The 26,982-nt window shown below is 38.1% G+C and overlaps 2 protein-coding genes and 1 pseudogene across 8 annotated transcripts in view; 2 read left to right on the forward strand and 1 right to left on the reverse strand.

Annotated features, from left to right (window-relative positions):
* Nucleotides 1-20,436, reverse strand: part of Spata6l (spermatogenesis associated 6 like) — a 75,219-nt gene extending 54,783 nt beyond the window's left edge. For 3 of the 7 annotated variants that reach the window (XM_013155109.3, XM_063250613.1, XM_013155107.3), the window contains exons 1-4: nucleotides 20,294-20,436; nucleotides 16,189-16,326; nucleotides 10,218-10,266; nucleotides 1,725-1,766 (exon numbers count right to left, since the gene is read on the reverse strand). In XM_013155109.3, coding sequence (XP_013010563.1) covers nucleotides 1,725-1,766; nucleotides 10,218-10,266; nucleotides 16,189-16,326; nucleotides 20,294-20,332 — 268 coding nt within the window. In that variant the 5' untranslated portion in view covers nucleotides 20,333-20,436. Of the gene's footprint in view, nucleotides 1-1,724; nucleotides 1,767-10,217; nucleotides 10,267-16,188; nucleotides 16,327-16,448; nucleotides 16,587-20,293 lie in introns of those variants that run through there. The other 4 variants (XM_013155110.3, XM_013155108.3, XM_063250629.1 and 1 more) reach the window with 4 other exon arrangements.
* Plpp6 (phospholipid phosphatase 6) lies at nucleotides 16,572-18,499 on the forward strand. Its single transcript, XM_005008694.4, has 2 exons — nucleotides 16,572-18,071; nucleotides 18,201-18,499. Exon 1 carries the CDS (start codon nucleotides 16,572-16,574, stop codon nucleotides 17,535-17,537), a length of 966 nt encoding a protein of 321 aa, XP_005008751.2. The 3' UTR covers nucleotides 17,538-18,071; nucleotides 18,201-18,499.
* Nucleotides 20,437-20,460: 24 nt separating the features above from the next.
* On the forward strand, nucleotides 20,461-26,704 carry LOC134476442 (pre-mRNA-splicing factor RBM22-like; annotated as a pseudogene).
* The last annotated feature ends 278 nt before the right edge of the window (nucleotides 26,705-26,982 follow it).

A 26,982-nucleotide genomic window follows, 5' to 3' on the forward strand; every position in this document is an offset into this window, starting at 1 on the left:
TTAAACCTGTTTTGTAACATTCAAGTTGTGAAATGCTAAGAGTAAGTGTGCCTTTATATCTGGATATATTTATAGAAATATGGAGCAAGGTAAAACCTGAGCTGGTGAGGTAGGGCAGGACTTACCAGTTCTCATGGTCTCAAGGTTTTACCTTGCTATATATTTAAAGAAATATATCTGGTTGCCAAGTTGACAAGGGGTGAATTTTTATGCTTGACACACTGTGTCAACTTGAGAAGTACTAAGAGACTCAGCAAGGAGCCAGGATTTTTACTTTGCAAACATCCCTATCCTGTGCAAGAGGAGGGCAAGATTATGTAACACACTGCACCTGCAAGAGAGGGGTAGTCTGTGTACAATCTAAAGGAGGAGAAAAGACTTGCTGTTCCCCCTTTTGTTCTGGCTACTTTTGCTGGCTGATTCCTTGAAGTGTCACCCCAGTGACTGAAACCTCCACAGTGAGCTAAATAAATTTTTCCTTCCTTCATTTTGGGTGCCACGTATTTCACCCCAGTAATGAGAGAAAGGAAACAAAAGAAAATTTTCTGAATTATGGATATACTTACCCCATATATCCTCCTCTCTCTCTCTCTCTCTCTGTCTCTGTCACACACACACACACACACACACACACACACACACACACACACACACACACACACATGCAGATACCCTGAAACCACCAGGGCCAAACTGAGAGACCATGAGAACTGGTAAGTCCTGCCCTCCCTCACCAGCTCAGGTTTTACCTTGCTCCAGACAGGCCACACAGCAAAGGGACCCAGAACAGGATCTTTCTAAAATCTCATCATTCTAGCCCTGGAGTCACAAACTTCTTATGTAAAAGGTCAGACAGTAAATATTTAAGGATTTCAACCCATCTGGTCACAACTCCTCAGCTCTGTCATTGTACCATGAAAGTAGGTATAAAAAATACTTAAACATGAATGTGACTGTGTTCCAATAAAACTTCATTTATGGATGATGAAATTTAAATTTCACATAATTTTTAAGTAATTAAATATTTTTATTGAAAAGTTTTGTCCACCTACTTAAAAATGTGAAAACCAAAATTGAGTTGGTAATTCTTCAAAGATTTAAAGTTATCATATGACCTACAAATTCCACACATAAGTACATACTCCAAAGAACTGAAAGCAAATACATAACAATTTGTACACAGATGGTCACAAAAGCATTGTTATAGTAATCACAAAGTAGAAACAACTCTAGTGTCCACCAGCCAATAAATGAATAAACAAAATGTTGTGTATCCACACAAAGAATATTTTTGAGGAATATAAAGGAATTAAGATCCGATATATGCTACAACATGGCTGAACCTTGAAACGCTAGTAAGCGAAAGAGTCAAACATAAAAGCACACACATTGTAGCTTTCCATGTATATGAAATGTCCAAGATAGGCAAATCAATAGAAAAGAAAAGTACAGTAGTAGTGGACAGGGACTGTGGGGAAGAGGAAATGGGTAACGATGGCTATAGAGGACAAAGTTTTTTTCTGGAGTGGTGAAAACATTCTGGGATTAAGTAGTAGACAAAATTAAATAGACTGGCAGTAAGGAAAAGTGCATGCTATATAAACTTATGAACATACAAGTGATGTTCATTTAAGCCACAAATTTTCAGTATCAGTCTCCATTTTGTCATACTAAAATTCTCTTCAATTTAAGGCAGCTTAAAAGTGTATTTTCTGGCACATTACCTGGAGGCACTAGCTGTATTAATTCAAACCTGGTTAGGAAGCCTAAAAAGGAAATGAAAATAAGATTTTAATGGTTAAGAAATGGTTGCCACAGTTTTTTATTAAAGTATAAGTTTAATGGGCTACAAAGCATCACATAAATACTATTAGTAATAATAACGCAACCAGTCAGCCAACTACAGACAGAAAATATTTTAAGTTGTATATGTACTGGGCATGTGCAGATTTTTCTTGTCATCATTCTCTAAATAATACAGAAAAACTACTTATGTAGCATTTACATTTTATTAAGCATTGTAAGTATTCAAGAGATGATTTAGAATATATTAGAAAATACCATATGGATAGATTATAACCAAATACTACATCATTTTATATACAGACTTGAGCATCATGGATTTTGGGTACCTACAGAGATACTGGAACAAATTTCCCATGAATACTGCTGGGCAACTATAATTAAAAATAAGTGCCATATCAACAGTGACCCAGGTATTAATTAAGTGAGGGAGTGGAATGACAGGAACTAACTTATAAAAATAGCACTGTACCTCCTGAAAAGTATGGACCCAAAGTGTAATATTTTGTTTTATAAAAGTAAGAGACTGGAGATGTAGCTCGATGGTAAAGTAATACCTAGAATACAAAAGGCCCTGGATTCAATCTCTACTACTGCTCAAAAAAGAAAAAATATCCATTGTCAGGCATGAGTGTGTAATCCCGGCACTCAGAAGACTGAGGTAAAAGGATTGTCATGAGTTCAAGGCCAGCCTAAGCTGAACTAGAAGATCCTTCCTCCGAGAAAACCAGGTATACTCACAGAGCACTAAAATAACAGTGTAGTGCATTTTTCATTCTAAAAATTCTATTGTTATCTATTAGCATGCAAGTTTCTCTTCTAAAATAGTGTACTATATGATTATATAATAGACACAAAATATAGCTATTTAAGTTACATTTCTTGAGCTCAAAATATATTTAGAAATATTAAGCCCATCTATAATGTCTAATAAACAAGAATAAAATTCAAATCTTAAAGGTAACAAGGTAAATAGCATCACAATAGATAATTTCTACAAAATATTAGCAGTGATATCTTAAAACAGACAATGAAAGCAAAATTCTTACTACAAAAAAAGTATATAAATATATGAGAAAAAACATTAAAAGTCAAAATGACCTGAAATTTTCAGTTTTCAAAATGGGTGGAGGTATACATATTTACTATTACCCCAATGGTAACATTACACAATTAATTTGTTTCAGGCTTTAAATTTCTTATATTAAATTAATTCTCAGCACAACCTATGGGTTAAATGTTAGAGCTATCCTCATTTTTATGAATTAGGAAATTAAATCTCAAAGAAAAATGTTTAGTAAGACCATATAACCAATAGCAACAGGGCTCCATTTGAAATCCAAGTAGTCCCCCAAGGCTGGTTCCCTGACTCACAAAATATTCCACTGAAAAATCCCATTCTTCCATGCTCAGCATAGTGGCGCATGCTTATAATCCCAGTACTTGGGAGGCTGATGCAAGAGGCTCGCTGCAAGTTTGAGGTCAACCTGGGCTACAAAATGAGTTCAAGACCAGCCTAAACTACATAGTAAAACCTTGTCTCAAAAAGACTAAAAAAAGGCCAGACATGGTGGCACACACCTGTAATCCCAGTACTTGGGGGGCTGAGTCAAGAGAAACAGCAAGTTCGAGACCAGCCTGAGCTACGAAGTGAGCTCAAGGACATTCTGAACTCATAGTGAGACCCTGTTTCAAAAAGACAAATAAATAAATAAACAAACAAAATCCTCCTTTTCTATGGAACAAGTTAGTTAGGATGCTTTATAAAATACCCATACTTATTTTAAATACCAAGAACAAAGCAAATAACAGATCTGAAGAACTATTCTAATACTCTTTTTGTTTTCCAAGCTGTTTTGAGTGTCCTAGTTCACTTCCCAAAATTTAGGATTTAGGAACTGAAATAAAAAGATCTTGATTCTTATATTCTCACTTGAAAATACTGCAGCCTTCTTTTGAATTTAAAGAGGTTTGAGGATATTAGTGCCCATCCAGATGTGACCCATTTCAGGCAGACGTTTCATCTTTCTGCTTCTTAAGATTCAGATGCAAAGGTAAATGTAGTGGTATTACATCTGCTTTTTTAAAGCTAAATTTCAAAGGGATCATTTTTGTGGTAGATGCTTTATATCCAGTTGCCTTCATATCTGACTGAAACACACAGTTTTAGTGCTCAAAGGAATGTATTTGATCCCAGTATTTTAGAAAACAGTTTATGGTAGAGTTTGCTTTGTTTTTGTTTGTTGCAGTACTGGAGACTGAACCTAGGACCTTCACACTAAACCACAACCCCTGTCTCTTTATTATTCTTTATTTTGAGACAAGGTTTTTCCAAGTCATTAAGTGGTCCAAGCTGGACTCGAAATTGCCCTTTTTCTGCCTTGGCCTCCCAGAGTGCTGGGATTACAGACATGCACTATCATGGATGGCATTGTAGAGATCTTTTGAGATTCTTCCTTCACAGACTCCTCTCCATCAGTCTGCCCTCTCATGCCGCTCAAGTTCTTTCCAGGCCTTTTCTGTGATCATTCTCCAGATCACCTCATTCATTCAAAGCTTAATTAAAATACACATGCTGAAGCATCTCCAGTCTCTTTTGATCGGCCACATCTATTTTTTCCTGCACTTCCGTTACATTCCACATTACTGAACATCTCCCCTTGGTATTCTCATTTCACGCTGTCCGAAGTTAAATTCTTCCCATACCAATTCCTCTTTCTGAATTCTCAGGCTCTTGTGAATGGCATGAATAGTAACCAGGTTTCCTCTGCATGCTGTGAGTTAAGGTCAGGTCCACATTCAATCAATCCATCAAAGACCTACTTACTATTTCGGACTCTTCCACCTCACCTTTGATTCTTGTAGATTTTCTATTTTCTTATTGTCTCCCTGGCTTTCTGAACAATTTTTCTCACTATTCCACCTTTCTCTTCCAGAATAGCTATTCAGTGACCACATACACTATCTGTAGTGACAGAATCAATATTTGTCTGATTTTGAACTTCTTAATATACTTGGTAGATCAGCCCAATACCTGGCCTGATCCTGATTCTATTCTTTATCCAGAACTTCTTTGTTTCCTAAAATTTGCTTCTGATTCTTACTCTATATTCTGTATGTGATTTTGTTACTAATTCTTTCAACTGAGTAAAATCTCAGTTAAAGAATTCTTAAAGCTTAAGCATGTGACTAAATATCACACTATCCACCTGGAATGTGGCACACAAGTGTAATCCCAGCACTTGGAAGGCTATGAGCTCAAGGCCAACCAGAACTGAATAGCAAGACCCTGTCTCAAAAACTAAAATACAATACAATACAATACAATAAAATTTTAAAAAAGAATTACACTATTGTCTAACCTTTTACCTTAAGACACAGGGGAAAAAGAATAAACTACACCTAAGCCATACAGAAAGAAGAAAATAATAAAGATTAAACAAAGATTAATGAAATAGAAAACAGAAACAATAATCCAAAAAATTGATTCTTTAGAAAGATCAATAAAACTGAGAAACCTTTAGCTACAGTAACCAAGATAGGGGGGATTCAAATTATCAAAATTGTAAATGAAAAAGGATATCACACTGCTCTTACACACATAAAAACTATTATAAGGAAATATTATAAACAACTTTATACCAACAAATTAAATAAATAAATGGAAAATTCCTAGATAGATATAAACCAAAACTGACTCAAGAAGCAATAGAGAAGCTGAAGAGAACTATAACAAATAAAGAGATTAAATGTGTTAAATAAAAAAAAAAAAAAAAAGGAAAACCCAAGAAAATTCAGGGTCATATGGCTTCACCGGTGAATTCTATCAAACATTTAAAGAAGAATTAATACAAATTATTCACAAACTCTTCCAGAAATAGAAGAGGGAAAAATATTTCCCGATTCATTTTATAAGGCCAATATTACCAAAACCTGACAAAAATATCACAAGAAAACAAAACTGGCCAGGTATGGTATTGCACACCTGAAATCTCAACAGTTGACAGGTTGAGACAGGAGGATTGCCAGATGTAAAAGGCCAGCTTGGGCTACACAGTGGTTCAAGGACAGTCTGAACTACACAGTAAAACCCTGTCTTAAAAATAAAACAAAACCACAGATCACTGTCTCTTACAACTACAGATCTTAAACTCCTCAATATAATACTAACAAACCAAATCAAGTAACCCTTATGCACCCAACCATGACCAGGATGGCAAGATTGGCTTACTATCTAAAAATCAACATTATCAGTAAGATAAAGGATAAAAATCACATGATCATCCCAATAGCTGCAGAAAAGTCTTGTGATAAAGTTCAACATTTCTTTATGATAAAAAGTCAATATAGATATAGGTATAGATAGATATTCCACCTAAAAAAGGTATATACACTTCAGAAAAAGAGGACCTTGTATAAATATTTTAATAATAAATTTATTGAGACACTGTAAGATTAATACAAGTTAACTCTGGCCTCTACAAGTGTAAGAGGTACTCAAAATGATGGCCATTACCTTCCAGAAATTTATCAGTATGGCAAATTTGGGTAACGTTTGAGCTTTCTGCACGCTCATTTTTAATTTCTGTGCTAAGGGCCAATAGCACAGTGTGTTTTCTGTGATATAAGACATCCTCTAGGGTCCTCCAAATGAGGGCAACACTAACTGTTGAAAAATTATCATACTAGTTTTTCTTTTCCTGCATGGGTATACATTTTTTGGTGCAGTATGTGTGTGTATATGTCTGTGTCTGTGTCTGTGTCTGAGTGTCTATGTCTGTGTCTAAGAAATTAACTTAGAAAGGAAGAAAGGTCTAAACAAAATAACTAAAATAAATAGAATCACATCCCTCATTCATGATTGGAAGGTGTAATATTATTAAGATGGCAGGACAATGTATTCTCCAAATTGATCTACAGATTCAATGTGATCCCTATTGACATACTGGCTGGATTCTTGGCAGAAATTAACAAGCTGATTCTGAATCTGAAATTCATTTGGAAACTCAAGTGACCTCAAATAGAAAAAAAAAGTCTTAACAAAGAACTAAGTTGGAAATTTCATATTCCCCGATTTCAAAACTTAGCACAAAGCTACATTAACCAAGACTGTGTGTTGGCAAACAATCACTTAGGGATCAGTGGAATAGAACTGAAAGCCTAAAAACAGACCCTAACATTATAGTGAGTTGATTTTCCACAAGGCTGCCAACATAATTTGAGGAGAAAAAAGAGTAACATTTTATCAAATGATACTAAGACAAATGAATAGCCTCATGCAAAAGAATGAAAATGGGCCTGTCTTGTACCACTTACAAAATCAACACAAGATGGACTGTAGGCCTAATTGCAAGAGTTAAAATTATAAAACTCTCAGAAGAAAAGACATACGTATGTCTTTTTGTTAGACAATAATTTCTTAGATATGCCACCAAAAGCACAAGCAATAAAATAAAGTCTAATAAATCGTACTTTATCAAAATTTAAAACTTCTCTCAAGCCAGCTTGCCCTTCCTATAAGCCACACAAACCACGTGGGGCTCAGGAAGAAAGAAACCAGCCCAGCACTCCCAAGAGTCAACAGAAGCCATGCTGGGCCTGGGAAGAGTACAAGAAGAAGCCAATTTGCCCTTCCCATAAGCTGCACTTCCTGCTGTACCCCTCCCAGACCAAAATGGCTTCTGTTGACTCCTGGGAGTGGTGGGCTGGCTTCTCTCTTCCTGGCTGGTTTGGGGACAGGCTGAGTTGATAGCAATTGAGGTACAAAAACAACTAAATGCTTGTATTGATTGACTTTGCAGGCCTAAAGCTGGTAGTTTAAGATCTATTAGGAGGACAACAGTATGCAATGTAGCAGATATGGGGGATTTCCTTCTGTCTTGTTTATGAAATCCAACATTATTGTCACTTTTTAGTTTTGTTCTGACTTATTATTTTATCTCATTTAATCTCTTTTTATTGGTTTTATTCTCTTTGTTTTGTTTGATTTTACTATATTTGATGGTATGGACAATGACTATGAAGATAACAAATATATGGTGGCCACTGCAGAATTCCTATTATTCTGTTTTGAAGTTTTGTACCACTTTCTGTTTTGTTTTGATTGGCTTTATCCTGTTTTATTTTGTTAGGTTTTATTCTCTTTAATATAAAAATAATTTTTAAAAAGTTAAAAACTCTGTTTCAAAGAATACCATCAAGAAAGCAAAATATAATGTAAAAAACTGGAGAAAATATTTGCAAGTCCTACATCTGATGGGAACTTATGTCTAGAATACATAAACTCAATTTGGAAAAAAATAAATAACCTGATTAAAATTTGAGCAAAGAATCTGAATAGACATTCTTCAAAGAATACTTGTGTCTTAGTTACTTTATGCTCGTCGCTGACACAAAATACCTGAGGCCCAAAGTTGGGAAAGGAAAGGTTTATTTCTTACAGTTTTTGGAGGTTTCAGTCCACACTCAGTTGGCTCCAAGACAGGCAGGCATGGCTGGGCTGCAGTTCATGACCGCCGCCCACAGCAAACTCAAACCAGCAAAGAGAAAAACACACCTTCTTCCTGCCATTACATCACATCCTGGCTCCACCCCTACGTGGGTGGAGCACTGACACCATCAATCCAAGCACTATACAATGAACCATCATATATGAACAATGCAAACTCATGAGGCCTGGGGGACACAAACATAAACCATGACAACTTGCCATCATTATGCACCATGAAATGTAAGGCAAAACAATTGTAAGACACCGTATCATATCCACATGCACCCATAATAACATAATAACAAATACTGATGGAGATGTGGAAAAAAATGAAATGTTCATACATTGCTGGTGAAGTGTAAAATGATTCACTACTTTAGGAAATAATATAGGAGTTCCTTATCACGTTAACTATATAGCTACGATATGACCCAGAAATTCCACTTCTACATACATGTAGCTAGATGGAGAGACAGGTAAGTAGACATAGACATATAAATATATAGATTTCCAAAAGAAATGAAAACATATGTCCCACACAGAAAAAAAAATGTATACAAATATTTATAGCATAACTATTCATCATAGCCTAGTCTGGGAACCAGTGCTATGAACTGGCCACCACCAGACTGGACCAGCCAGACCCCAGCCTCTTCCAGGGTGCATAGGCTGGCAAACAAGAAGTACCAATCAGAGAAACACAGGCTGTGATGACAGCTATGGAGATGAAATGCAATTGGATGCCTGTAGTGCTTTGGTGTTTCACTAACATTGCTGGTCTAGGGCCAGTGGTCTGACCATGGGTTCAGACCAGCAGTGCACAATGTGACATGTAGGGGGGATCTCCTTCTGAGGGTTGCAGCTATTATTGATTCCTTGTGGTCTTGTTTTGGAAGTCCTATATTGTTCCCATTGTTTTGTTGAGTTGGGTTTTATTCTCTTTGGTTTTATGTCAAATTTGATGGCAGAGCAGCTACTTCAAAGACAGCAAAATATAGTATGGTAGCAATTTTGGATTTACTATAGGCTTGTTTTGAAGTCCTTTATTGTATTCATTGTTTTGTTTTTATTGTTTCTATTCTATTATGTTGTTTGATTTTTACAATGTCTGAAGTTATCTGCAGCTATTTTGAAGACACCAAAAGGCATTATGGTAACTATTGTTGATTTCATCATGTTTCAAAGTCCTGTATCTTTTATATTGGTTTGTTTTGATTGGCTTTATTCTGTTTTATTCTCTTTAAAATAAAAAGATATACAGTACATTCATTCAATGGAATATTACTTGACCATAAAAAGAAATACAATACTGGCCCATGGTATAACATGAATAGATTTAAGGTATGCTAAGTGAAAGAAAATAATCACAAAGGACTATATATTATATAATTTCATCTATGTGAAATATCCCAAATAAGCAAATCTGTAGGTAGATCAGTGTTTATATCTGTCAGGGAGAGTTAGAAGGGAACAGAAAGTTACTACTTAAGGGTACAGGGTTTCCTTTTGTGGTAATGAAAATACTCTAATTGGGGGCTGGGGATTTAGCTCAGCGGCATAAGCACCTGCCTTGCAAGCAGGTGGTCGTGAGTTCAATCCCCGGTACCGATAAAAAGTTTAAAAAAATACTCTAATTGATTTAATTATCTTATTATTGCAGTGTCAGCTGCACAATTCTGTGAATACTCAAAAACCACTTAATATTTATATACACTTAATATTTATAAACAACTAAATAAGAGCAGACCATCCAGTAAATCCCATCTATATTAACAGACTCAAAAGCATGATTCTATTTTACCATAGATTCTCTTGACTATAAATATGAACCAAACATGAAAGTAGCACAGTTAAGAAATCAGAAGAATTTTAGACCTGCGACTTATACACAATAGCCTTTGTTATCATTTGTGTGAGCACCTACTTTCTAAAAGGTCTGATACAGCTCCAGGATCTATTGCATTTTCAAATACCTGCACAGAAAAAAATAGAGAAAAATAAATTTTCAAAGTTTCATTAATATGGAAACTAAAAATATGCTTATAAATAATTAGCATATGTAAAATTTCATATAACATTTTAGGACTCAACAGAAGCACTTTAACAAATGTGTGGTTTTTTGCAGTGTTCTACCGTGTTGCCATAGAACAAATAATGAAAAGTAACAAAACAAGAAGTATTAACCAAATAGGAGTTAGCTAACTCTAAACATGCTTAAAATGTCATCCCCTTGAACTAGTTTTACCACTTGTTGCTAAAAGGACATCTTTCATCAACCTCAGAGTCACAAGTAACTAGAAAAGCATTCTGCATACAGATACTCATTGAATGCTGACTGAATGATTTCTCTCCCAAGTAATTAGTTGTGCTAAGGAAGGAACATAAATAGAAATTCTGCCCACCTACAACACAAAAGAAAACCTAAATTCTAGCAGCTATATGCTTAGAGAATTCCAGGAAAGAAATACTCTTAGATTTTAAGTGTGCAATAGAACAAAAGTAAAGCAGTGTGGTAACTCTCTAGCCAATGCCAAAACTGTCATCTATTTTGTCCTTCAAATAAATGGTACTGAAATAAAAGGCATGTCAAGTAAAAGCCTCTCTTGTCGAGCACTATGTAGAACACTGTGGAAAACAAAAAGTTTTCAACAGAGTTTAATTTCAGTTTGTAAAGTTCTGATTCAAATGGATTTAAACTTAAGCATGGTTAAAAATCTGCTCTTAGATTCAAAGTCAGGTCTGCTCTGAGGACAAAAATGGAAGCTGTCCCTCACAACCCATCTTTGTCGTAGTGGCTTAGATGTATTAAACAAATCTGGGTAATTTTGTGCCTAAATTATTTCAACAATTGCATCCCTTTCCTGGGCTCATTGTTAAGGGTTGAACTATGTCCCCCTCAACATTCATAGGTTGAAATCCGAATGCCAGCATCTTAGTATCTGACCTTATTTCCACATGTAATTAGTTAAATTAGAATGAGGTCAAAGTAGAGTAGGTGGTCACCCCAGCATCTTGCCAGTAGCAAAACATCAGGTAACAGTGCACAAAAGAGCCACATACAAGCTCAGAAGTAGCTGCACCAGGGGACATTGTCTTCACCTGCAACTGATCAGCCACAACTCACTGATGCCTGGTCAGTGTACTGCCAGGAAGATAGCTATAGATATAGATGTAGATATAGATACAGTTATATAGACATAAAGGTACAGATATAGATATATGGACATAGATTTACTTGAACTGGCTGTTTTAATACACTGGTTTTATTAACACAAGATTTTAGCTTAAAGTTTCCTTATGACAAGTTGAAATTTCATATCTAAAATTTAGCACATAGATGTTCTAATTAAGAGACTAAAATTCTTTTGATACTGTGCTGTCCCTCTGGCACATTTGAGTCTGTAGCATGATTTAGTTGTTTGTGAAGAATTTATGAAAACAAAAGCAAAAATATGTTTTTTTTCTTGGACTGGCTATAATTTTCCTAACTGCAAGTTGGGAAACATACTCAGATGGCTTTCTCAGAGACAGACCAAAGCTAGTGGATGGTAGAACATTGCCCCTTTGCACTGGTTGTCAGCAAATGCAAGAGGACCTCTAGCTGAGAATCACTGCCATTGATTTTTGATTCAGGGAATATCCAACTCTTTAATGTTAATAGTGTTAGTTAATTTTGGTGTAGGGATAGATTTGCATCGGGCACTTCATTTTTTTCTAATTTTGTGTTTGTGTAGACTCCCAAGTCTTGAACATGACTTTATATTTAAAAAATGATTTTGTATTTAGAAAAAAGCAGAACTGAAAACAGTGCAAGAACATTTCAAGAAACCTGGACAGAGTCATTTGGAGTAAACACATTGGGGAACACATATGTATTCTGTGTAGTGTAAACATTGTGTGTCACATATCAAGAGTCGGATAGCACTTCTGACACCAGCATAAAGGTGTTACAAAACTTGGTGGAACTGAAAGGAGAGTTTCTTGAAGGAAAATTGAAGAAATATCATTTCTAGTATCTTAGTTTCTGCAAACATTTTTCTAACACCAATCATCTGACAGTTACGTTTTCAAACTTCACTGTCCTAGAAAAACATGGTAAGCCCCTCTCTGATGGGGATTTTATCAAACTGGCCATGTTATCTGGGGATAATTCCTTTATCGTGATTTCCTGAACCAGAATAAAATTATACAAGGCATTTCTAAGATGCCACTTAACTATTAAATACCATGAGAGAAGAACTGGAAAAAAAGATGTTTTTGTCTAAAAGAACACAAGGAACACATACATAATACTGTGGTGGAGGCTTTTTGTCATAAGATATAGACCAGAAAAAGTGATTTTGATTACTAGTGATGGGGCACCTTGCATGGTGAGGGCAACATCTGGCTTCATACAGTTCTCTATTGAAGAAGCAAAACATCCAGTCATTCAATTTCATTGCATTATATATCAAGAAGCTCTTTGTGCCAGAGAAAGCAGTAAAAATTTGGATGATATTCTCAGAGATTTTCCAGTCAATATGAATTGCATCATGGCTTGTACATGGCTATTTAAAAATCAGATTTTATTGGTACATTTAGATATACATAATGATGACATTCATCGTAGAGAATTTGTACCTTTGTACTCTGAATTTTCAACAGTTTCAAGTACAAATGATGTTCAGGCATAGTATAATACTTTACTTATGTACAATAATGTCCAGCAGTTAGGCAGAGGATGAGTCCTATAGAGATTTGTAGCTTGATTGGATGAAGTTAAGCTATTTATCAATGAAAAAGGACAGAAATATCCACAACTCACTGATATGGCCTGATTTAACAAATTTATAGTTTTATGAACCTTACACTACACTTCAATATATTGAACAAAAAAAGTACAAAGTATAAGAAGAACAGCAGTAAAGATATTCTGTGATATCAAAACTTTTTTGAGAGAAAACTGCAGGTTTTGAAAATTATCTTGAAAGTAGGCAGCTGAAATATACTTTCCAAACCTAAGAATGCACTTAGAAAATTCTACAGCATTTGCAGTCAATTCTACAAGCCACCAGGAAATCTACAAGATATTTTCATTACAGCTGCAGCAAGGGAGAGTTTTAGTAACAGATTTTTGCAGTTCCATACTCCAAACAGAGCCAAATTTGAAGAACTTGATCTTTTCTGCTTATTATACTGGTTAGATTTTGGGAATCTGGAAATGGAGCAATTGGAATTTCAACAAAGTTCTATGTGGAAAAATAAACTCTTATGATCTGTGTGCAACACTTGAGAAGATAGAGTATTAAGGGATGACAAAGGACAGCATAGTTGGTAGTTCTGAAAAGGAAATTCTTAAAGTGTGGAATTCTCTGACAATTTTAAGTCAATGAAAGCACTGGTATTGCTCTTCTTAGTTGGCTCATCTTATGCCTATGAGCAGCTGTTTTCAGCTTTGAATTATATAAATTGGATACAAAAAACAGACTAACAAATGATTTGAGTGCAGCATGTATTGCTCTCAAACTAACAAAGTTTGAGCCAACGTTCCACACATTATCAGCATGCACACCACAGCAAAGACCCCATTAACTGTGCAGAAGCATCTCAAATGCAAACTTTTATCTTGCAATGAAAAGTTCTGTATCATTGAAAGTTCTATTATTACGTTTTTCTTTTATGACAAAAGACGTTAATGCATGAGTTGTTTTTCTAAACTAACACTTCAGTATAGAGGTTTAATTGCAGCAGTGACACTTTGCGGTAAATAAGTAGGTTTGGAGTTGCACTTTGGATACTAAAAAGTTCACTATCGCTGACCTCATGCCTTCAGAGACAGCACTGCCCTTCAGACATTTTCATCTCAGATACTAGCCTCCAGCATTTCTGTTGCTAAGCCACTCAGTCTGTGATACAGTCTGTGATAGTTTTTCTAAGAAACTAATATACCAGTATTGCTATGGTTTGTGTTCAGAAGGCCCCCCTCAAGCCTTATGCAATCACGGAGGTAGCTGAATCTAAAGTTTGTGATTGATTTGTTGTCTAGCGCTGGGATTGGTGGCATTAGTGCTGCATCTGCCCAGGGGTGAGGAGCTGGCATACAATATAAGGGAGCGAAGGTGTGTTTTTCCTCTTTTGCTTTAGTTCTTGTTACTTGCAGCCACCATGAACTGCTGCCTGTCAGCCACACCACTCTGCCTTGGAGCCAGCTGAGTATGGACTTCTCTAATTCTGAGTGTCAAGTATTTTGTCTCAGCAACAAGAGAAAAGTAACCAAGACAAATATCTAAGGATTTTTCTCAAGTAGTCCAGAGTAAATGATCAACATGAACTGTTCAAATACAATGGCTCATGAATTTTTATGAGGTATTTGTTTATTTAAATGCTTTAGAACATTTAATTCTAAAACCATAGAAGATTGAAAAAGAGAAAATGCTTTCACTATATACTACAAGTATTTATAGCTAGAGAACACAACAGATGAAAGAAAGCTGAAACCAACTGGAAAGAAAGCTAAAATATGAACCCAAACAATTTCATACAAGAGGTAAATTATTTAGTTTCATTTTATGAAAATAAAAAATAGTTCTGGGACATAGTAGACTACTAATCTCAAATGTACCACTTTTTAACTGAGCAGTAGTTAGCATTAGAACACGGCCCTGAGACTCACTCTCCTTTTTTCCAAACCAAAGATATTGGTCTAGTTGTTCCTTCTTCCCAAGGTCATTTGCACATTTATCATTCTGTGCTTCATGATTTTATATCCTTGGGATTCTTATAAAGAAATTTTTAAAAAGTTTTCTACAGAGCAAACTTAACATTGATAAGAGTAATAGGGAAATTCTCAGGAGAAAAAGAGCATTTTTACCAACTATTTTTCAACACTTTAAACATCTAAATGTAGTAAATTAGGTGCCTTTGGATTCAGGATGTATATTCCAAGAAAATAGCTCTTTCTCTCTCTTTCTCTCTGTCTCTCTCCTTCTCCCTCTCCCTGTCTCCTCAACCAGTTTGGCACATTCTTTAAATCAAGAGAATGTGATTTATAAAAATATTACATACAATCCTAGCCATTCAATAAACCACTTTTCTTCTCTCTCACCCTCAGGTTAAAATAGATCACTTTTTGGGTATCATGTACTAGATCATTAAAAGTGTTATATTCTACCGGGAGCCTTCCCTTGCCCCAAAAAGATTTATCTCACTTGACATTGTTTGGACAAAATCATTAGGCTTAGTAAGGTTAAATCTGATTACACCTCCAAATCCAAAACAAAAATTTAGGAATTACTGGTGACTGTATCATAATGAAATGAATATTCTTTTAGTACTGAGACAAGAAGAGGGAAGGTAGTGTTTCTAGCTATTTATATCCTGATCATATTCACTGGAATGGAATCAAGCCTTTATATCACTGTGAATACATACATCAGGTGTGATTTAAGGAAACAATAAACCTCAAGAACCTTCTTGTCTCTCTACAAGATTTCAGTTACACGACTTAGCTAATTTGTTTATGTTTTTTCTGTTTTTCTGGGTCTAAGTAAACCCAGTCTGCAGTTTATTAATAACCCTTTCATAAATGTAATGCAACTGTCTTTAACACCTCCGAGAACATTCAGAAGTGCTCTCTCTGCTCCAGTTAGAAAATGCCAAGGGAATTCCAAATATAGAAAACATCGACCAGGGTATTTAGCACTAGATTGACAGAACTTGGCTCAGACCTGAGAGCAAAAGTCTTCCAACTGTGGTTTTGCTTCAAGGCCAAGTGTGGTTTTGTATAGTGCTGCAGGGCCTTCGGGTAATTTTTATTAAAGGAAATTTACAAAATAACTTTGTGAAAACTGTGGCTTTTTATAAGAACCATTCGATTATCTTCAGAAGGCAAAACCCAATGGGAAAATCAAGATCACCTTTTCAAATCTCATGCTCTGCTGAATCACAACAGGGAACACAGAGGGAAAGCAGTCTGTCTCCACGTACTGATTCAGGAGGTAGACCCCGAGGTACACATCTTGCTTGTGGGGCAGGAACACTCCGGGGCAAGAAACCTTAAAAGAAAGAAAATAACAAAGTGAAAGTGCAAGTAGGGTTTGTTTTGTTTTAAGGGGAGCTCTGTTTATCTTAACCTCCACAGACTCTGATATATAACAGCTCGCGGGCACTCTCTTACCTGTACCACCCAGCATCAGCATCTTCCTCTCTCCTCCCAGGCTAAAAATTTCTATCCCCTGTGGGGTCTCCACCAGGTGTCACAATTGCGCTCGCGCCGGCTCCTCTCCCCGCCCCTCCAAGGATGGCAGCGCGGAAGCGGAAGACGCTGCAGGGCCAGGAAGCCCCGCTCTATGCCGGCCGGGTTCCGGGCTCAGAGCCGCCCGCTGCGATGCCGAGCCCCCGGAGGAACGTCGAGGGAAGGCCGCTGGGCGCCTCCACCTCGAGCAACAGCAGCAGCCCGGGGAGCCCGGCCCATGGAGGCGGCGGCAGGTTCGAGTTCCAGTCCCTGCTCAGCAACCGCGCGGCGGGCGCGGACCCCCTGTGCGCTCGGCTCCGCGCGTCCGAGAGCCCGGTGCACCGCCGCGGCTCCTTCCCGCTGGCCACCGCGGGCCCGTCGCAGGCCTCCGCGCCTCCGCTGCCGGAGGAAGACCGCATGGACCTGAACCCGTCCTTCCTGGGCATTGCCCTGCGCTCTCTGCTGGCCATCGACCTCTGGCTGTCCAAGAAGCTGGGGGTGTGTGCAGGGGAGAACTCGGCTTGGGGCAGCGTGAGACCCCTCATGAAGCTACTGGAGATTTCGGGGCACGGCATCCCATGGTTGCTGGGCACCCTCTACTGCCTGTCCAGGAGCGACAGCTGGGCCGGGCGCGAGGTGTTGATGAACCTACTCTTCGCCCTGCTGTTGGACCTCCTCTTGGTGGGCCTGATAAAAGGGTTGGTCCGAAGGCGCCGCCCGGCCCACAATCAGATGGACATGTTTGTTACCCTCTCGGTGGACAAATACTCCTTCCCCTCGGGCCATGCCACAAGGGCTGTCCTGGTGTCGAGGTTCATCCTGAACCACCTGGTACTGGCCATTCCACTGAGAGTGTTGGTGGTGCTGTGGGCCTTTGTCTTAGGTCTCTCCAGGGTCATGCTGGGCCGACACAATGTCACTGATGTAGCTTTTGGCTTTTTCCTGGGCTACATGCAATACAGCATTGTGGACTATTGCTGGCTGTCACCCCACAATGCTCCCTTCCTCTTTGTACTGTGGAATCAACAATGACACCATCTCACATAAATGGTGGCACTGGGAAGTCTGAAAGTCTGCACATTCGATGACGCCACATTCGGCCTCTTTTGGATATTTCAGGCTTCCTTCGGGATTAACATATCACCAACTTGATATGTTACTAAATCAGAGCACGTGTAGGCCATTAGTAAACACAGCCATATTAGGGAAAGCAAAAAATCCTTCTGTTATATGTGTATTCAACAATTGTTTCTATGTCCAGGAAACTGCAAAGAAACCAAGCTGTGATTATATGGTTGCTGTTTTTAAAAAGCTGACATTTAAGATCTGTGCTGTGTACTAACCCCCAAAATCAACATATCACTTGTAAATTGAATCGGGAGAAATAAACACGATCTTCATTCCATAAATATATATATGCAGATAAGCCATATACTAATTCTAGTCCTTTTCCTGAGATGATGTGAAACAGTATTTTAAAAATTGAAAGCATAGGTTTTCCTAGTTTATTCCCTGAAGACCTGTTATCACAATTGAGGAAATTCCTTCTTAATCCTGATTCTCTTGGTAAGCTTTTTTATATTGTCTCTTCCATCTTTGTTGATTGGCAATGAGAAAAGAGATTTATCTTTCCCTATACCTTTAGAAAGATCGTTGGATGTTTATTTCCCCCTACTCTCTAATACTCTTTTTTAGCATTTGGAGAGCTGATGAAGAACCTAGAGAAGAAGCACTTAAAGGTGGGCATATGTAAACTGCCCACAGAAAAGTAAGGATGAGATTAGGACTTCATGCTAATTCTGTGGACAAGTAGCATGGCATGACAGAGGACAAACAAGCCAGGCTGCTGGGCAAAGTCTGAGGAACAGAGTTTACAGGTATGCTAACCACATATTATGTCAATGACCGATATGACAGGAAATGGGGTCCTGGTACCCGTCATCTCTACTGAATAATGTTTAAAGTAATAAATAACATGATTTTTTCAATACAAATGCATAAGCTTTCTCATATATACTATAAAAAAGACCTGTATGCGTAGTTTTTTTTACAAGTAATTTATTTTCCTGCAATACAGCATGTAGTAGTAACAGTATTTAACTTGAAATTCATCAGAATGGCCTGTTGCTGTATCAGGCACCATGTATAACTCCTAAATTTTATTTACATTGACTTTTACATTTAAAGCTGTTTATCCATGGTGCCTCCCTGATTTGTTAAGACCAAAGACCACCAAATCCATGGTGGAATCTGCTCGTTATTTAACTTGGAAAGACAGAAAAGGTTATGTTTTAAATGTTGCTCTACATGAAAAGCTTTAAATTATCCTATGAAGCTGGTATCTTACTGTAATGACTAGTTATTTTGACATTTATAAATAGAAAGAATGATGGATAGATAATAATAGAGATGTGGATAGGAATCTGGAGAGTGCCTGTGATTGGGGGGAAACCTGCACTTTCTGAGAATGAGGGCATACCAAACAAGGAACAGCTACTTCTCTAAAGTTACTGCATTCCCACAACGCCCTGAATACTGACTACCTCTTTAGTTGCTGAATCAGCCATACTGTAAAGCTCTAAGTGGTTTGGATTTGTTGTCTAAACTGAGATCCTTCATTTTAATCACAGCAATATTCAGGCCAGATACTTGAAAGCAATGAAATTTCCTGTTGCATTATCCACAAGCTGCATACTGGAGCTTATCTTCTCATCATTAGTTTTACTTCTGGATTCCCTGTTTTAGTTGCCAGGGCCTGAGTTAGCTGACATCTAAAGCACAGAACAACTCACCTGACTCTGGAGCATCCTAAGCACTACAGAGTAGAAAACTGATTTCTTTGTAAAGTATACAATAAAAGTGGCTTTTAAAATTCAAAATAAAATTAATGTTGAATGAAAGATGGAAGTTTCTGCTCTCATATGGAAGACATCAGTCAGCTTCTCAAGTGTTCTTGGTCAATTTTGAAAGCTTGCAATTGCTACAGCACAGTTCATATGGTCTGGCCTTATTTGCTGTCAGTGAAGTGGGACAGAATCAGGAAATTTTTATTACCTTTGTTTCACAGCTGCATATAAGATGAAGCCTCAGCATTTGCTAATTGTATGGAAGCTAGTCAGATTTTTCTTGTGCTTGTAAACATGGCCTGTATGAAGCCCCTAGCAACTTGGAAGCAAAGGTACACTAACTACAGATGGAAGAATTGGAAAATGGAAACTGAAGTAAGAGTGACAGCTCCACAGAGGAACAATAAAGTCACTCTGCCCCAGCACCTCACTTAAGAATGATGTGGGGAATAATTATAGAATATTTATTGATTGATTTCCCTCTTGGTATTAGCAAGCCAAAGTCTTCGCTAAAAGGAAATTGTTTTAAAAATATTTGATTGGTTCATGGAGCAAATTATCAGGAAGTGATTGGGCTTTTTAAATTAGTCCATCATTAAAATTTTAAATCTTTCCACGATTCTTTATCCCCAAAATAAGAAAATCCTACTTGAATTTAACGCAGGGTTGTTTCAAAATAACAATTTAGGATACGGCTAAGAAATACGTGGGCTTTGGAACAACAACAAAAAAAAAAAAGGTTGGGGGGAGAGGAAGGCGGTGAACTGAATTAAAGCTTATGAAGCCCAGCAAGACAAATGAAAAGAATCTTACATACAAAGTTAACGTTTTCCCAAAAAGAGAATTATGTGTGTGATAAGTGGGAGAGGGGCGGTGGAAATAACCCAAACCATTTTAAGACTGACTTGGGGTTTAAGGAAGGGAGGTGAGTTGATTTCTTACCGCCCGGATCTGCAGCTCCACCACCACTTCCAGAGGCATCGCTACGTGGGCAAAAGGACTGGAATGACAAGTTCCTTTTGTGCCGAACTTTAACCCAATTTTTCTAAGGCAGTTGTTCCCAGAAGCTTCCCTAGACCCCCATCCCCCAGTTCCCCCATGTGTGCCCGCTCCTAGCCCAGGTCCCTCCCACTGGGACGGGTCTCTCACTACTGAGGCGGCGGGGTAGGCTGATAGAAGGCAGAAGCGCCGCGTTGCTATGGATACTCAAACTCGCAGCCTTAGATTTTGGAACTAGAGCCAGGTCCTGGCGCAGGCGCGCCCCCCATCTGCGCGGCGGAGATGCGCACTTTCCCAGCCGCGCCTTAGCCATAGCAGACTTCCACGTACTGACGTGGAGCTAGGTCAAACGTCTAGAGTCCGGGTTGCCTTTCCAATCATTCTAAAATGTTTAGCGTTTCTAATAAAAGTAGAATGATCTGGCACTTAAGGGGCTGAGGAAGGAGGATCACGTGAGTTCGAGCCCAGCCTGGGCTACATAAACCAGCTCAAGGCCATGCTGGACTACATAGCAGATCCTGTCTCAAAAAAATCAAAAATAAAATCAAAGTGGAATAAAATTATAGCCCGTTACAATTTAAGTACCATACATTTTTATTGGCTGAGCAACCCCCAAGCTGTGAAATTCCTGTAACAATTCCAATTTAATATAGTTGCCTCTCCCTGAAGGTACCGTTTTGCTTATTATGCCCTCATGTTTGGTTCAGAAAATACAGTCACTGTCAATAACAAGGCACTGAAATGCATGCTAATTAGAAACGGAGGCATAACTTATATTTAAAAGTTAGGTATTCTTTGTTAATAAATAGGAATACTTGTCCTTTTTTCTCTTCACTGTACTGTTCAACCTTTCCTGGAGTTTAATCTAAAGCAAGCGTTGAGTCACATTTTCTGCAGTAGGTAATTACTCTATTTGCTAAAGCCTTGGTAATGCTGTAAAATCTGGCTGAAAGAATAAGGAGAGCAGGAAGTCTAAATAAAGGAAATTACATTTTTTTTTTTTTTTAGTTTACTGTATCCAATAGAAAATAATAAGGAAAGGAGGAGGGAATGGCTGCTTCTAGCCAATTCCAAAAATCGGGAGGCCCACTGCTATCTCTAAAAATGTATGTGTGCATGTGTGAGTTGTCATTTATTATTCATGACACCAATACTAAAATATCAAGGACAGTGATAGTCAAAATAGATCTATAAATAAATAAATAGAGGTATAATGGGAGGTATGTTATTGTGGATTGATAAGGCCCATAACCTCCCAAATGAGTGGATGGCGAAGACTTAAATAAATGAAACAAATGGCATGATTTTAGAGCTCCAGGAGGATCAACACCCTCTAACAGAATTTGAGATTCTGGGGCTGACACAAAAAACTTCTCTGGGAAACCCATATTTATTTGGTTTTAAGACAAAGGGAAGGGATACTGAGGAAAATGTGGGAACTGAGCAGGACCTTGGGAGTCAGTTCAAAGACTTCTCCAAGTAGTAAATTAGGCTGATTTAGGAGAACTATCTTACCCCCAGGTTGACACTTATGGCAAGACTGAGACAGCAGGAATGAAATACTTACAGCAACAGTCTCTATTTAGTTAATTGGGGTTGGCACCAGGCATCTTCAGTTGTGGCCTTATCTTGTCCTTTGAGGCGTCACTGATGTCACAGGCCACTCCAGGCCTCTGCCAGGACCAGTGATTATATAAAGTCACTTACTATGAATCTACTGCCCATCTCCAGACAAACAGAATTAGACCTGGGACAAACTCACAGTAAATATAGAAAGTCAGTTGGTTAGTTTTAAATCCTGCTCAGAATTGCTTCATCATGATCTCCTCAGTATGTATTTTCTGTGCACATTGCATATGTAATTCATTCCCACAATAATTCTTTAAGGAAGAAGCCTATTTTCAGATACAGAATCTAAAGCCTAATTGTCTTTGCCCAAGACTATACAACTAACAAAGACAGTTACTACAATTCCCACAGAAGGAATCAGTCTCCCACCTGGCAATGTGGCCCATGGGTGAAAAATAAAGACAAAGAGAGAAAATTCTGTAGATGAGGCTTTAGGATGACCCAGTGTTCTTTGTGGAACAAAAGAGCCTTGAGACAGCTCTCACAGCTTTCCCTGGTATCAGTAGGGGAGGTGGATGAGGGTCACGGATGAGTGCTAGGGAAGAGAAACTTTGAAGGCATTGGCTGTAAGGAGAAAGAGCATTTTTGCACCAGGTACAAAGGCTTCCAATTAACAATGCAATGGACAGCTTCATGTATGCAAGGCTGACTTTTACTACCAGGAAGGTACACTTTTTGAGTCCCAAGGCCTCAGCTGAGATGTTATCTCACATCTAAGGGCTGGAATCTCGTGTCTCTCACCGGAGCCTCTATTGCAGACATCAGCATGGGGCTATTCTCATCTGTGTGTTGCCATCTAGCTATATTGAAACTCACTGGGGCTTCAGCTGACTTGATCACATTTTTGGGCCAAGTAAGGAGATATCTCTCTGAATATCTCAGTAAATGGAGTTGAAGTTTAGGTCAGGGAAAGATTGAGGCAAGGGGCTTTGTCTCTCAGGAGAGCACAACTTGGCCGGTCTCCCACATTTTATGACCCACTGTGGAAAATTAATAGAAAAACTAAAGAAAGCCTCTTTTATAAATGGTGCTGGGAAAACTGGCTTTCCACATGCCAAACACTAAAATTGGCACCATTTCTATCACCCTGTACTAAACTAAAAAAATGGATCAAAGATCTAAATATTAAAGTAGAAACACTAAGTCTACTGGAAGAAAAAGTAGGAAGAAAACTTGAAGACATAGATATAGGCAAATATTCATGAACAAAACCCAAACTGCACTGGAAACACTTCAAAGAATCAACAACTGGGATCTCATCTTATTAAAAAGTTTTTGCACATCAAAAGAAATCACCAACAGAATGAAAAGACAACCCACAGAGTAGGAAAAAAATTTTAGCCAATTGTCTGTCAGACAAAGGATTTATATCTGGAACATATAAAGAGCTGAAAAAAATCAGGCCCCCAAAATTCAAAGACTCAATCCAAAAATAAGTACCTTTGATGAATACTCAATTCTCAGATAAAGAAATATAAATGTCAGGTAAATATATGAAAAAATGTTCAACATCACTGGTCATTCAAGAGATACAAATTAAAACAACACTGGGATTCCATCTCACTCCAGAAAAATGGCTGTCATCAAGAAATCAACCAATTAAAAAAAAGAAGAAGAAATCAACCAATAACAAATGCTGGAGGGACTGTGGAGAAAAAGGAACTCTTCTCAGCTGTTGGTGGGAGTGTAGACTAATACAACCACTGTAGAAATCAGTATGAAGATTGATCAAAAAACTAGAACTAAAGATCCCATAAAAACCACCTATACTCCTTCGTGGTGTTTTCTCAGATAAATTTAAACACTCTACCACAGTGATAAATGTGCACCCATGTTTATAGCAGCACAATTTGTAGTAGCTAAATCTTGGAAACAACCCAAAGCCCACCAATCAATGAAGGCTAAGAAAGATGTAGTATTTTTATACAATGGAGTCCAACTCATCAAAAGTAAGGATAAACTGGAGACTTTGCTACATAAATGGATGCAATTTGAGACCATACTCGTAAGTGAAATAAGTCAGACTCACATGTATAAACATTATATTGTCTCCCTGGTGTGAGAAAACGAAACAGTAAATAAAGTCCAATAGATACTGTGAAATTGGAAAAAATTATTCAAAGGGGAAAAGAAACTGGGATGAGAGAAACAGGAAAAGAAGGAAGAAAAAAATAGTTATATTACTAGTTTTTCTTAGTTCATTGAAAAAGATTTATGCTAATACAATTTGGAGAATATTTTATGTCTGTGTCTTGTATTCTGAGTTAAATACTTTAAAGATAACAATATGCAATGTACTAACTATTGTTATTCTATTATATTGTTATGAAATTTTGAGGTTTTGCCATAAAACAAAAATAAATTTAAAAATATAAAGAAAATGAAAAACTCCAGTGCCCAGGAGGACCTGGAAAAAATCATCATGGCCTCTCTCCCAACTTGGAAGCGACCAGTGTTCCCTTGAAATTATCAAAATGGTAATCTCTCTGGATCCCAACATGTACAACAGACAGAACCTGAAGGATACAGACTTTCCCATTCTAAACAGATGTGTCTTTGAGAAAACTTGTACATACAAATGACCAAAGAAAAGTATTGGAAAGAATGCAAAATCTGTGCCAGGCCATTTACAGTGTTTTGCTGATGTTCTGAGTATGCATACACTTGAAGAAGATTGAAGTGTACATAACCTGCAATAAATGGAAGAATGTCTGCCAGACCTACCTCTTAGACCTACAGTATAGCCTTCCCATCTAGATTTGTGATGCAGGACCATCTTTTAAACATGCCATGCCCAAATCAGATGTCCACAAAGAGTACTACACGCAAAATATGGAGAGAGAAATCTCTAACTCTGATTGAGCATGGCAAGCTGGCATGGTGGGGAAAGCCACATCCACCATGACATGGTGCTTAAACTTGCCTGGGCTATCCCCTACTACAAAAAGAATCAGCCCTATATTTGCTCCTTCTGGGTGAAAGAAGAGTGGAAGAGAGGAGAGGAGTATCCACATACATGAGAAGCCTACAGATCCAGAAAACCCCTTTGCTTGTTGGAATATTAAAGACCAGTGTTAATGGAATCTATGATTCTATAGCAGCTAAGCTTCTGACCCACCAGAGGATAAGACTACCACCTAGACCCACCAGAGGATAAGACTACCACCACACTGTATGTTGGTGTTCTGGGTGAGAGCTCAGAAATCTACCAGTTTAGAGAACCAGACTATCACTATTATACAGAGGTAGCAGTGTGCTTTCATCACCTTGCGATAAGGCAGGCTGTGGAAGTGATTGCTGTGAAATTCTTTAATCAGTTTATTGACAATGACCAATGGGGGCTGGGGGTTTAGCTCAGCGGCGTAAGTGCCTGCCTTGCAAGCAGGCAGTCTTGAGTTCGATCCCTGGTACCGATAAAAACGAAAAAGACCAAAAAAAAAAAAAAAGAGAGAGAGAGAGAAGGGTGGAACTCTGGGCTCAAGCTAGAACCTGTTCCAGGACTGCTAGGAGCTCTTCCTCCTGTTGCAGCTGCAGAAGCCCCTGTCAGCTCATTCAACCCACTCCTGTAGTGGTGAACATTGCCCTGACACCATCCAGAGACTTCCCCACCATCACCCCCAGATTTTAGGCCACAAGTGTTCCCTCCAATGGGACCTCACCCTTTCATGAGGACTCCAGAACCAATTTACTATCCTTCCCAGGATCTGCAGTGGATAGGAGCTCATGCTGGAAAACACAGCTGCCCCTAGCACATTATCACCACTCTGGAGCTCTATGGAGGAAAGGGTGCTTTAGAATCCCAGTATATGAATATTGGAATAAATGCAACTTTCCTTTCTTTATGATTCCTGTGGTAGCTAAATGCATTCAGATGTGGGGAGCTGGAAAATGATAGCCAGGCTTCCTTACATATATTCATTCAGAGGATCATTGGGCCTCAAATAAGTTGTGATGCACAAGCTGGTTACTTCCACAACATTACTAAGAAAACCTGGTGTCTATTTCCTTTAAACTTGCACAGGGACAAGAAGATTAGTCAATCAGCATATCCAACAGTTACCAGCCCAATTATATGTTCATTTTTTATCTTTTTGAGTGAGGGGCAAAAATTGACCTGCAGTAAAAAAACATTTTGACCATTTTTATGACTATTGGATATTTTCTTCTTTATCACCTAAAAAAATAGTACTAATCATTGTAGTAGCATAAGTGTAATTTAACCCTTTGGAAGTCACATCCTCAGACTGACTTCCTCTCCTTTTCCTCAACTATTAGATGAGATTGCACACGTTTATGGCAGTGTGGCTGGAGATTCCTCAAGTGTTAGTAAAGGAATCTGACTGATTCCACTAAAAAAAAAAAAAAAAAAAAACCAAGAGTACAAATTACTTTTCATTCCTATCAGAAAGAAACACAAATTCTATGGAACTCTGTGTCATTGAAGAAACCTATTGTCTGGGCCAAAATTATTTTGAAAAACTTCCTATAAAACACTTGAACAAACTGAAAAGCTTTGGGGTGTATTTGAATGGAAGACTTGTGATCTATGTCTGCAGCTCTGATCGTCAGCATTCACCTTTATATCTTGGCCTCTCACTGTAATTTCCTGCTTCTGGGCAGAGAACTATTTGGGGAATGTTTGGATATAACTGAATTGTAGAAATAAGGGAAATTTGATTGCTGTATTGTTTTAAAATAATTAAAATGGTAAGTTTTCCAAAAAAAGTCATCAAGTTTGCTGCTTTAATCTACTAAGTGCATTGTAGCTCTGAGGCAGTTGCCCAATTCCACAAAGCCAGCATTCCAACTATTAAAGTTACTGTCGATGTCGCTCCTGGCCGGCAGGAAGGACACACGACAAAGTCTGGCAGTGGACAACCTTTTCTTTTATTTTTCTTCTCCGTACAGCCTGCCCTGGGATCGCTCCCAGCCGAAGCCTCCTTTGGTCCGCTCCCCGCGGCTCCTTCTAGGCTTCTACTTCCGGGCTTCTACCGGGCTTCCTT

This window comes from Cavia porcellus, unplaced genomic scaffold, assembly GCF_034190915.1.
Source record: "Cavia porcellus strain 051 isolate PalLab524CR breed Dunkin Hartley unplaced genomic scaffold, mCavPor4.1 scaffold_1, whole genome shotgun sequence".
Classification (NCBI taxonomy): Eukaryota; Metazoa; Chordata; class Mammalia; order Rodentia; family Caviidae; genus Cavia; species Cavia porcellus.